Raw genomic sequence first — 12964 nt, forward strand, 5'->3', positions numbered from 1 at the left:
CGAAACACCATTCCCGTAGTCGCCAGTTGGTCTCCACAATGCATGATTTTGCACCCCTGGGCTTGCAGTCTTGGCGGCAGGCACCTCATCTTCAAGCCCCAGGAGTGGGGAAACCTGACCAAAGCCGCAAACTGTGCATATGAAGAATATCTGAGGCCAAGAATAGCAAGTTATTGGGAACCTCAGGGTTTCTACATCATACTGCATGGACTACAGCATGGAGAGGAAACCTCCAAACCTTTTAACCCAAGACAAGTGACTGAATCGTCCGCCTCGTTACAGTTCACAGATCGCAGCAGGGGGCTTGGAAGTGTTGCTGAGGGATTACCCTGCACTGAAAGCACCTGGGTTTTAGAGAAGTGCTTGTCTGAACATGGGACTAGACACCAAGAACTGCCCGATTCCAGTCCTTGCTCTGGTGCCATGATCTCAGCCATGGTGCTTGGGCTCGTGTGGCCTTGGTTTCCCAATCTGTAAAAAGGGGGCTTACCTCCCTCTCAAGTCATTCAAAGACAAATTGGCTGAGGTTTCTAGAGCTCTGTGAAGATGCAAAGCAGCGAGTGTTTCATAGTGAGTTAAACCTGCATCAGTCAAGGTTATAAACTCCTTAATTCTGTGCAATGCAACTATAATCCGATGTGTTATCCACGTACTGGTTTCAGAAGCAACCACTTCTTCTTCCTCCTCTTTCCTCACAGTTCAGTTTATTCACTCTGTTCTCAGGGGCTTTCTGTTTGGGATGACCCGCCAAGGGGCACCGTTACTGAAGGGTTTCTTTGTGTGTGTGTGTGTGTGTGTGTGTGTGTGTGTATGGACACCCAGGTGGCACATCGCCAGGAAGAGTGAGTGCAGCGCGCAGTGCGGGCTGGGCTACCGGACCATCGAGATCTATTGCACGAAGTACAGCAGGGCTGAAGGGAAGACGGAGAAAGTGGACGACCGATTCTGCAGCAGCCAGCCGAAGCCCAGCACCCGGGAGAAGTGCGTCGGAGAATGTAACATAGGAGGGTGGCGGTATTCGGCCTGGACGGAAGTAAGTAAAGGGCTGGCGGGGTGATCTTCATCTTACTTTAGATGCAGATCTGTAGCCTGTGTGTTCTTGGCAGGTCTTGTGCAAATGGTGTAGGGAAGACACAGTAAGGAAGATAGCTTTGGAAAGTGCCCACTTGTCTTCCTCTGGCTGCCCTATTTGGTTGCTTCCTTATTTTGGAGCCTTCTCCAAAATAGACTTTCAGTCAGTTGGTCCTTCATGAGGAGGCACGTGGCTGGCAGCTGCAAATGGCTCCTAGAATCGGCATGTGGTTAAATGGACTCTGATTTTACTGCTTTTCCAGTGAGTGAGGAGGCAACCTGTAGCCCAGCCACTCTCACTTTCTCTGCTGGTTGGGTCTGCTCGCACAACTCCTTTTACCATCAGTAGGACCTTGTGGGCAGATGGGCTTTGCAGTCAGGCCCCAAATATGAAATGAAGGAGCCAAGAGTGTTTCATGAATTGCACTTGTTGAGTTGCACTGCAGCTAGTTATTCTAGCACATACACAGAGACTAAGGTCTCTTTACACCATTCAAGTATCAACCTATGCCATAACCCCAGCAAGGGTTGCTTTTTTAAAATTTATTAATGTTTGGTCAAGCATTTACTCCATTCAGAGAATGCTGCTGCGTGCTAGATTGGAGTGAAAAGACTGGAGAGGATAGCTCTGGTCAGAGAGAAGATGGAGAAGAATGCAAAGCAATGCCTGGGAAAGGGAGGTGGAATCCAACCTGCTAGTTATCCCGATACCAGAACAGGGAGCAAGTATTTATTGAATTGAGGAGGCAACCCATTTAAAATGAACAGGGTTGTGTTGTTTTGTTTGGGTTTTTTTGACAGACCCTCATATTAATCTGTGGAACTCATTGCCACAAGAGGATGTTGTTAACAACAATAATCTTGATAAGGAGTCACTAGACGAGGCAGGGACAAAGGTTCTTCTTTTTCTTTAAGTGCTCCAAAAGTTGTGGCGGTGGCACACGGAGAAGACGAGCCATCTGTGTGAACACCTTTAACGACGTGCTGGATGACAGCAAATGCAGTCAGCAGGAGAAGCTAACGGTGCAGCGCTGTAGTGACTTCTTGTGTCCCCAGTGGAAAACAGGGGACTGGTCAGAAGTAAGTCTCTCTTGTTGGGACGCCAAAGAGGCCTGCGCGTACCTGCTGGCTGGAGTTGACGCGCCTCTCTCCAACCTTGCCTAGGAAGAGCCAAATCCTCTCTCTTCCTGCACACCTCTAAGGTGGAGCCCGTGTTGTCCTGCTGTGAAAGGGGTTGTGTGAATTGGGGGGTAGGAGTCGTTGCTGCTGTGGAGCGACTTTACCTGCCTAGTAGTGTCTTCAGTGCCTTAACCACACAACTGAGTGCAGCCTTCCCCTTGCACCAGAGCTAGGGATTTTGGAGAAGCTCCTTAGGGCAGCCTTAGAGAGCCTGGGCTCTCATGTCTGTGCATAGACACCAAGGCAAAGAAGCGATACAAACCTTGTTCCCTTAAAAAGAGCTGTGCTCCAGCTTTTGGCATTGAAGAGCAAGGCCACGGGTGGGGAGGAGACTGTTTGGGGTGTTCCCAGCATGGCAAGTGAAGCATGTTGTGAGGCCTTTGCAAGGAGGTAGCAAGTGCTCCTGTCCCCAGCAGGTCTCTCTGATCTTGCCCTGCACCGTCCACTTAGGCCTCCCCCGCCCCACCAGGAGAAGCAATTCCTGGGGTGCAGTGTCAAGGGTAGTGCTGATGATAGCCCTGTGGTAAAGTTACGCCAGTGTTGATCTGGCTGCAGCCTCACTGAAGTTATTGGAGATTTACCTCCGAACCTGGCTCAGATGATCCTGTAAGAGTCATTAGTATTATGCACACTTCAACTGCATGGTTTTACTAAAAAGGCTATTCATAACCCTGATTTTTCTCCATGTTTTTTGGCTTTGTCTTTTTTTGACCCTGGTTGCGGGTTTTGTTTTGGGCCTGGTCATTCTCCTTTGGCCCCGCTGTGCACAAAGGGTCATCTCCTAAAAGGCAGCCCTGTAACTTTAACTTCACTTGGACTTGTGAGCATTCGGTGCATACCCGCTTCTGGGCCGCCAGCTGCTAAGTGGTGCTTGGAGGCAACCGGTTTTTGGCTCTTGGGCAGGTGCTCAGCTGGTGGCTGTCGCCAGAGCCCCGTTACCATCAGCGGATGCCTGGCCCTGAGCCTGAGGTCTGCTCCTTGCAGTGCTTGGTGACGTGTGGGAAAGGGCACAAGCATCGGCAAACCTGGTGCCAGTTTGGAGAAGATCGACTCAGCGACAGGTTCTGCAATCCGGAGACAAAACCAGATTCAGTGCAGACGTGTCAGCAGCAGGAGTGCGCGGCCTGGCAAGTGGGGCAGTGGGGCCAGGTATGCCGAAGGACTCGCTTTCTTCCTTCTCCTGGGGCAACATGCGCCATGCAGCTCTGCCAAGCACCTTGGCAAAAGCTTGTCTAAATTCGGTGGTGTAACGGTGTTAATTGGCTTACAGGAAGGCACTTGAATTCAGCTCAGGGCCAGCCAGGACAGCCCCTTGCCTGGGGCCTAAATTTAATTTGTGTTTATAGCAATTGGGCCAAGGTTTTCTAAAATGGGTTTCCAAAGTTAGTTTATTAAAGCCACAGCTAAATAAATATCTTTGCCATCCGCAGCTACCTCTGCCTGTAATCAACCATTTTTCAGATCAGTTGGCTTTTGTGCTGTGCTCCTTCCCAGAGGCAGAATAAACAGTGGGTATGTCTACATGTGCAATTAAAGTGAAGCAATACATTCTGGAGCAGTTTGAGCCAGAGTAAAATACTCCCAGGCACAGCATCTACACATGTTCCCGGGACAGGAGCGATTTGAGCCAGGGTGGAGCAGGCCTGTGCTGGCAGGGGTCACAGGGGGTCAGTCCTGGGCTGTAGGTGGTGGAGGGGCTGGCTGGGGCACAAAGGTAGCAGGCAGATATCTGGCCCCTGGCTGGCTGGGCTGACTGGGTGCAATTTATGCCCGCGGCCAATGTCTACAGATGCTTTTACGTGCAGTAAATTACCTCAAGGTAAGATAGTATTGGCCCTAACAATACTATCCCTGATAGTACTCTCCCTGACTATGCTGTCTTACTGCAGTGTTGATTAGTTTATTGCAGCCTAATACCGTTGCACGTGTAGATGGTGATGCTTTACTCCACAGCTAATTAGTCTACTTTGCAGTTAAGTGTACATGTAGATGCAGCCAGTATGCGTTGGTCTCTTTCAGAGTATTTTGCTTTCTTGTTTTTTCTCTAAAAACTGTAGCTATCTGTAGCTTTTATGAGCTAGTTAGTTAACAAAGAGAAAAGTTATCCAGTCCGCATGCATTACTGGCCAGCAAAATTATTCGCAGTCGTGTTATGTTGCTGGAAGTCTGCAGGTAAAGCAGTGTGACAGATTATAGTCTGTTTATAGCCCACAGATGGCTAAATCATTTAAACACGTTTATATCTATATATGAATGCAACAAATGAAGCGTGCAGCTTGCTGATGGAAGTAGCGAATTAAATTTGACCTAATATTCTCTTGAAATGCCTGAAGCAGAGGAGAGAGGCTTCTTTTCTACGTCGTAGATATTGCTGCTTTTGCAGGGAGTTTCAAGTGCCTGCTGCTGAGCGTCCAGATCTGATCGCGGTTTAGACATGTACCCATCTCTGTCTTGTGCCTTTCTCCTCCCAGTGCACAGCAACTTGTGGGCAGGGCTACCAAATGAGAGCGGTGAAATGCGTTGTTGGTACCTACGTCTCAGTCGTGGACGATAATGAATGCAATGCTGCTACCAGGCCAACAGATACCCAGGTAAGCGCTCCTGACTTGTCTTCGTCTCACGTACTCTACCATGGCCTCTTGCTGGAGTAATAAAATACATTTTGTCTGAGCTAATTGTTCCTGCTCACTGGCTTCAGCAAATCAATCCCATTGTAGCTCTGCTGACCTGAGCAGGGCAACTCACCCAGGAGTACCTGTGAAATATTTCCTGGGGCACGAATAGGGAGCAGCAGCTGGGTTTGAGCCTAAGGGCTGCACCTTAACCCCTTGAGGGCTGCATGCAGACAAACAGCCACCCATTGGCCAGCCCTGCTTTAAATTCTTCAGTAACCCAATGTGTTTCCACTTAATCTGGTGTGGGCCTTCAACAGGACTGTGAAATAGTGGCGTGTCCTCTCCATCCAAGTCATCCAGAAACAAAGAGGAGCTCAGCCAACGTTCACAGGACACAGTGGAGGTTCGGATCCTGGACGCCTGTAAGTGCATGTGGTGCTAAGAGGAGTCAGTGTTTCTTGTTTGCACTTGGTTTGGTTTCTGTGCCTACGTGCATGACGTGTTCTTCCCTAGTGCTCGGCGACCTGTGGGAAAGGCACCCGGATGCGGTACGTCAGCTGTCGTGATGACCAGGGCTCCGTGGCAGAGGAGTCGGCTTGTTTTCACCTCCCCAAGCCATCGGCGACAGAAGTGTGCAGCGTCACGCCTTGCGGGCAGTGGAAGGCCCTGGAGTGGAGCTCTGTAAGCAAAAGCAGTCCTTCTCTTAGTATGGCCTGTGCACCCCATACACTGCCCCTTGCTAAGAGGCGTTTTTCCCATGCTCTCATTGTAACTCGGGGCCCCAGCATGTTGCACGTTACACGTAGACCATGCTAATGGCACTTAAAATGTGAGCATCCACATGCTAACGTTTTGTAACGCGTGCTGAGTGCCCTCAGCATCTCAAAGCTACGCCACTTCCAGTGAGAGTCAACTCTGGGCCATTCTACCTGCTCATTTTAGGATAACTTCAGGTCAGTTGGCTCCATGGAGATAAAATGAACAATTTGCAGTCCTCCAGCATCCCAGGATGCACTGCTCCGAGCCTCCCTCTCATGAGCAGGGATAGAGCCCAGGTGTACTGGCTCCTAGCCATGACCCTGCTGGCCAGTCCTCTAGTTGTTAATCAGAGCTGTGCAGGGGAAAAACAGTATTAACCTTTAATGTGCGACTGCTCCCAGCACCTTCTAACTTTAACACCGCTTAACCATCCACAGATTTAGCAGGCTCTGATTGTAATGGGGAACTTTACCCTAAGTTTATGGGCATTTGGGGAGGTGAAGGTTGGAAACCACTTCTGTGTTAGCAGGAGTTTGAGGCTGAACAGGTTGGGAGTAAGTGCCTTGTGTGTAACTGTTCACTGCAGTGCTCAGTGACTTGTGGCCAAGGCAAGGCCACGCGGCAAGTGGTCTGCGTGAATTACAACGACCAGCTGGTGGATCGCGGCGAGTGCGACCCTGAGGATCTCCCAGCAACGGACCAGGACTGCTCCATGTCTCCCTGCCACGATTATGGCAGGCCAATGCACCCTTTCCCCTACCCGGATCACCGGCTGAAACTCAACCCTGGGGGGAGTCTGAACCGACACCCAGGCCGCGCGCACATCCCTGGGGGCAGTCAGTGGAGAATTGGCCCGTGGGGTGCCGTAAGTGACCTGGTGTTTATTTCCTCGCAGGGCTGGAAGGGGATCCTAAGGGAGCGTCTCACGCCCATGAATGCTTTGCCCAAAGGAGTTAGGGGCTGCTGTTGCTTCTTCTCTACCTGGGGTCAGTTTTACCCCCCGCCCCTAGCTAGCTGCAAGAGCGCAGTCAGGAATCTGGGCCAAGCCTTCCTTCCTGTGTGGAAAAGGGCTCAACTGGACTAGGGCTCAACTTCCCAGCCTGGTTCCTGGTCTTTTTCTGGTGCAGTGCTGCAAATATGCAGCAGCAAAACCCCATGCATGGCTTTATATGCAAATCCCTGGGGCAGCAGATGTAGCAGTCTGCTCTTCAGGAGTGTAATTAAGTGGAGGAAGATCCTATGCCATCCCAGTCAGTTGGATATTAGCAAGAGTGGGATTTGATACTTTAGTTTATATAGACTGCCAAGGTAAAACAGTGCTGCCTGTGTCAAGGCCGTGGGCTTTACCTTTATCTGGTAACCACAGTGACTTTGCAGGGGGAAAGGAGGATTTTGCTCCCTGTTACCAGCTCGGCGCTCATGTAGCCAAGTGCTCTGAAATGGTTCTGCTTGGGGAGAGGCCGCAGATGCGCGAGCTGAGCGTGGACTCGAGAAGCCGTGGGCGCCTGTGTGTTTTGCAGTGCTCGAGCACGTGCGCGGGAGGATTCCAGCGGCGGGTGGTGGTGTGCCAGGACGAGAACGGATACCCTGCCAGCAACTGCGACGAGAAAGCCAAGCCCATCGAGCAAAGATCCTGTGAATCTGGCCCTTGTCCGCAGTGGGCTTATGGCAGCTGGGGGGAGGTGAGACTCGTGGTAACACTTTGCTTTCTCTATAGAAACATAGGTCGGGGCTTTCGAGTAGCGGGGCACGTGAAGAACAGGGACGAGTATGCTTGGCAATAGTTAGCTGTGTACTGAGAAGTGGGTCTGCGGTAAATGAGCAAATGCTGTAATGTTGCTGGAAACGTTTTTGAGTAAATAGGCATAAAATTATTTTTCTGATCTTTGGGGTGGAGGGGAGCAGAACTGCGTTTTTGAAAGTGGCTTTTATAATAAAAAAAAAAAAAAAAAAAACAGATTCTTGCTCTGAAGCACCATCTCAAATGAGAAAGTTCAACCAGTTGTAGTGGTGAGTGATTTCTAGCTTGATATTTCTGCCTTTTTGAAGACAGACCCATGATCAGCATCTTGTGCAAAATCACTTGTCGCTTCTGAAAATCTCGTTCATTTTTGATTCCTGGGGCACGTTCTGGTTCTCACCAACAGCGACACAAAGGCCGTCATTGATTATGGTGGGACTTGGATCAGTTGGATCAGTGCTGATGTTCGGTGGGTAAAGAGCTGAGATGGTAACTGCCTCTCCCGTGCTGCTTTCCTTTTCTCTAGTGCACCAAGCCATGTGGGGCAGGCACAAGAACGAGGCTGGTTGTGTGCCAGCGCCCAAACGGAGAAAGATTTATGGATCTGAGCTGTGAAATTCTCGAGAAACCACCAGATCGAGAGCAGTGCAACATGCAGGAGTGCCCTCAAGACGCCGCTTGGAACGCAGGTCCTTGGAGCTCGGTACGGTCATAAAATCTTTCTCTCTGTGAATCGTTTTTGGATGCTCCCTAACAGCAGAGTGAACGTGTTGAAAGCCAAGGGGCTATTGCTGTGTGTCATAAAACTGCACTTAAGGATGTTTATTTGCAATGGGTTCAGAATAACCCACCTTCAGAGGGGCTCATGCTAGCAAGCTAACTTGCTAGGTAATCAAGTGCCAGCCCTCTGCATTACGGATCTTGGTTATGAGTGAGTTCTTGCCATGCAAATGGAAACCTGGCATTTCGGCGACACATTTCAGTTTGCGGATATTTAAGGTTGATACGTTGTGTGCGTATGTTTTCTGCAAAAAAATGTGATAGCTATGGGAGACTTCTGGTGCTAACCTGCCTTCATTCACAAGTAAAGTGCATGTGTGTGTATGTCTGTGCATGCATCCATCACAGATCATATATACGTGTACCTGTGCGCGCACAGCTGTACTGAGAACACATGCCCATTCGCACGTACATGCCTTAATATAAACGATGTATGTATTCCTGTTTGTGTAGATGATGTGTGTGTGCCTGTGAGTTTATACATATCATTACATACAAAGCCCAGAGTCTTAGTGGTGGAGCATACATTGCCGCTGCTAAGGGGCTGTGCAAAGGTGCCTTTAAACTATTCTTGCATGTTTTTCTGATCCTGGACAGTCTGTGCACTGGTCCAGTCCTAGCCTCTGCTCCAAGTTATGCTAGCTGTCAGTTGCCCCGGAGAGCTTTTCTAGTAGCTAGGAATCAAGAGAGCATATGGAAACCCTTTGCCCCCTGGCCAGGTTCCAACCATAGGAAAGGGGACAGAATAGGAGCAGTTATACTGGTTCTTTGCCCTGGAAGTGTCCTGCTTCCCTGGGGTGACCCTCCATGGCAATAAAGAGCAAAATGGCCCTAAGAAATCCTGCAGCTTCCAAATTCTACCTGCCTGGCACGGGATATTTGTGCTCCTTTAAATAAACTTCACCGCCTGAGGACAGGTGCAATCTTAGTGCTCCAGGATGGATGCTAACAGGTGCTCTTCCACTGCTGCAAGTGAACTATTCTAGGTTACTATGAAAACCACTGACGTTGCCCACTTTGAAGTCACCTACAAATCAGTGTCAAGGTTTTCTTGTACATTTTGCTGTAATGTAGTTAAAGAAGGTTTTTAAAAAAGGTAATTTGACTCGAAAGCACTTTATCAAGGAGAGGCCTACTTGTAATATATAGACTTCTTTTAATTGCTGTGTTTTTTTTAAACGCCTTATTGCTGGACTATATCTTCACCGTAGCTTCTGTGGATGCTTTTGGTAACATTTCTACTATTTTTTTTTATCATACCTCAGTGAATTCTGTGATAGCCATAAAACTGATGACTGGTATTTACATGGTGCTTCATCACAACAAGGGACAGCGATATGAACTATTTAATTCGAGGTGCTAATGTATCATTCATGTGCTGATAGTTGGTGCTAAAAATGACTGAGCTAAGCACAACTAGACACCCAGTGCAGTTGATTTACTCCCCAAAATGCTACCTTTAAATTGCTGCTAACCTTTGTTTCATGTGCTTGAACGTTTGCAAGAACGGAAGGGTACAGACAGAGGGTTATGTTGCATTTTGTTGTAATTTAGCATTTGGCATTTTCACGACAGCTGTTCAGGAACAGACCGTAACGCCCTGTTCAGCCCTGCTGTAACTCCCAGTGGGCTCATGCCCACTTGCCCAGTGGCTGGATCTGAAATACAGGGCTCAATCCTGCATGTGTTACCCGGGCAAACCTCCCATTGATTCCAGATGTCACTGAGCCGAGTCAGGTGTGCAGAATCAGCGTCACAGCACATAGGTATGTATGGTAGGAAACTGCAGTCTTAGCCTGTGTCACGCGATGGGACTGTCGGCTCTTTAGTGCAGAGTCTTGTGGCCCAGGTCCTTGGTAGGAGCTTCCCCTTGTTCTGCATGCCTTTCTCATGCCAAATTTCCTACTAGAGAAAGATATTTGCAGGGCTGAATCATTCTTCTTGCAAGTACAGTTACTTGATTTTTTTTTTTCACATCAATTCTGTAAACTGTTACTTGGCTCAAATTGGGTTGGAGTGACCCTGGAGCTGTACTGGAGAAATGGGATTAGACCACCTGTGAGCTCAACAAGGAAACAGGGCTTTGCGTCTCTCCTGAAAAACATAATGCATATGCATCTACCTCGTTCTGATATTACTGTGTGCTACTACTGTAGGCAGTAGGGCAAAGGCCAGTTCTAATTGTTAGGATCCTATCACCTCACTTGCTTCTAGCTCTGTCCTTGATTTGCAAACATCATTCTGCAGCTGATCCTACTTCATCTGGTTAGATGGAGTGTCACCACCGTATTTTTGGTCACTTTTGAAACAAGAGTATAGTATTAGCTGAAACTTTTCAGCAGTTTGGATTTATGTATTTATGTAACAAAGTGTATTTATTTTTCCAGTATTGTTATTTAATTTTATATAAATATTGCATACCTTTCCAATGTCTAATGTTAATGTTGAACAATGAAAATTAAAGACAAGTAGAACATAATCGTGAATGAATTTGTATAATGATTTCTTGGGTCTTTTGCCAAACTACGATGATACACTTAATGTGGTTAAAAGATAGGAAAACTTTTAGATTGGGTAATATAATGGTGGACCTTCTGTCGACACTCTTATTTTATGTCCTTCAATGGGAACAGCTTATGCTTATTTCCTATTGACTAATGTTATTGCCCCAAGACATCTAGTGTGAATTCTGAAGTTCAGGTGATTAATTTAATGGAAGTATTTGATTGGATAAGCTTCATGCCTGATTGCCAGAAACTATAATTGTATGGAAGACCAGAATATTTACCTTAAAGTGCCCAGTAGCTTCACAGAAGCAAACGCTTGTCCTAGGGACTGCAGGCTGTAGTCCAGAATAAAATGAAATAACAGTTGCGTGGGAAGACGCAGCTTGATCATATGAGATGACCAGCATGAAAAGTACCAACCACTGACATGATCGCACATTCAAGAGGGATGAAAAGAATCCCCAGAGCAAGCAATACCTTTAAACTCCCCATTTATTCGGGCAGACAAGTTTCTTTGGGCAAATCCGGTATCTTTTTATTAGACCAACTAGTTTATTCTGCAACTTTTTGCTATTATTCAAGTTCCGGGGTATCATAAGCATCATGGTAGAGCCTGCCTTTTGTTAATGTAAGGCTTTAGTAGCATGCAGAGACTCATACCAGATTTACAGAAGTGTCCTTCAAATCCAGGTGTATAATTCAGTTGGCTGTCCACGAATAACTTTTTATACACTCAATAGCAGGGCGAGGAACTACTAATGTGCTTTTAAAAAATCAGGCAGGTGGTCACCAAGTATATTCATCAGTACACTTAAGTGTGAGGCTGAATCCATGTAGCCAAACAGTAGAGCAAAGACTGCAAAACCTCCGGGTGAAATTCTGGTATCATTGGAGCTAAATGCTTACTAAATTTGGCAGGATTAAATTTTTACTCTGAGTAGAGAACTCCCACTGAAACCAGAATGAGTTTTTCATGCTGAGACCTTGGTGGATCAGGCACTAAGATAGTGGAAAGAGCTTGCCAGTCATCTGGTTGCTACATGCATGCAGATTGATGTAGCCGTTCGCTTGTCCTCTTGCTGCGCGAACATTTCTTATGTTCGTGGGAGCTGCATAAAAATGTGCAAACCACACTGTGGCCCTAATTTCACTGAATCCCTGGCGGTAAACCACTCTGAGCCATAAAGCCCATAATGCATTTTTGCAACAGCATGTGATTTGCTGGATGCATTTTATCTGCACCCTGCCGGCAGCATAGACTTTGGTTGGCGAAATCATTTTTTAAAGTAGCACTGGAAGTTATAAACGAGTGCAATAATTAGAGCAGAAGTAATCCATGTATTTGTCGGTCTTAAGAAAATAAGTGATTGAGTTAAGCGCGTACTGTGATAGATAGCGCAACGCTACCTTGATGTAATATTTGCATAATGAAGAAATGACTTATCACAGTCTTCACAAGTCTGCTTGCTTCTCTCCTAATCAAAATACGTGGTGGGTCAAATTAAGCAGTTATTTTGCATAGTGCTTGGTTTCAGTGGTGTACGTCATTGGGGCTGAATGCCATTTGGGCCTAAATCTGTCTTGAATTTGGACCGTTGACTAACTTGCATGTAATTTTTTGAATAATGTTCCCATTTTAAACTTAATCTCCCAGGCCATTGTGCAGATAGGCCTCCTCATTTTAAAAGAATAATGGGCATTCAAGAGCTATTGCCAACAGAACATTTACGTGGACCTCGGTGCCTGCAAAACTAAAGCGTCAGGCTTCTCTCATTAAGAAATCTGCCAAGTCATTGATGGTTACTATTTAATTCTTGGATAAAAACAAATTTAAAAAATCCCTAAAACGGTGCTGAGGGAACCAAGACCCATGTCGCTAAATGTTTCCTCCACTTACTATCCACCCAACCCATTTTGTAGGTTAGGGCCCTACGCTACATGCCCCTTTTTGAGGCTGCAGTACTTGGCTGCCCCCAAATAAGTTTTCTGCAAGTGTGATCGTTGTTGTTATTTCCAGAGTAACATTAGCAAGGTGCCTGGCACTTGGCAGAGATGTGAAGTTTCCTCGCTGAGGGGATCTTAAAATCTAAGCAGACTGAGTACAGCTGAAGGATGGGAGAGATAATGTGAAAAGCAGAGGCAGCGTGAATGAAGAGTTCTCGGTTTCAATGTGTCAGTTTCAATGGTGATTTTGTTATTGCAAAAATGTGTGTAAGGAATCATATAGCACCTAAGTAATGTGGCTGTCACGGCAAATTCATTTTCTGCCGGAGAGAGGAGAATAGCAGAATTACACACACCGTGAACCAAAT

The 12964-nt window shown here is 47.1% G+C and overlaps 1 protein-coding gene across 1 annotated transcript in view; it reads left to right on the forward strand.

Moving 5' to 3' along the window:
- The window catches only part of ADAMTS9 (ADAM metallopeptidase with thrombospondin type 1 motif 9), a 133454-nt gene that overhangs the window by 69997 nt on the left and 50493 nt on the right, over positions 1-12964 (forward strand). Inside the window, exons 19-27 of the mRNA XM_019504582.1 lie at positions 823-1033; positions 1987-2151; positions 3235-3399; positions 4722-4841; positions 5183-5287; positions 5379-5546; positions 6211-6489; positions 7145-7306; positions 7892-8068. Coding sequence (XP_019360127.1) covers positions 823-1033; positions 1987-2151; positions 3235-3399; positions 4722-4841; positions 5183-5287; positions 5379-5546; positions 6211-6489; positions 7145-7306; positions 7892-8068 — 1552 coding nt within the window. The remainder of the gene's footprint in view (positions 1-822; positions 1034-1986; positions 2152-3234; positions 3400-4721; positions 4842-5182; positions 5288-5378; positions 5547-6210; positions 6490-7144; positions 7307-7891; positions 8069-12964) is intronic.

The sequence above is a fragment of the Gavialis gangeticus genome, unplaced genomic scaffold (genome assembly GCF_001723915.1).
Source record: "Gavialis gangeticus isolate Ggan-Ray unplaced genomic scaffold, GavGan_comp1, whole genome shotgun sequence".
NCBI lineage: Eukaryota > Metazoa > Chordata > Crocodylia > Gavialidae > Gavialis > Gavialis gangeticus.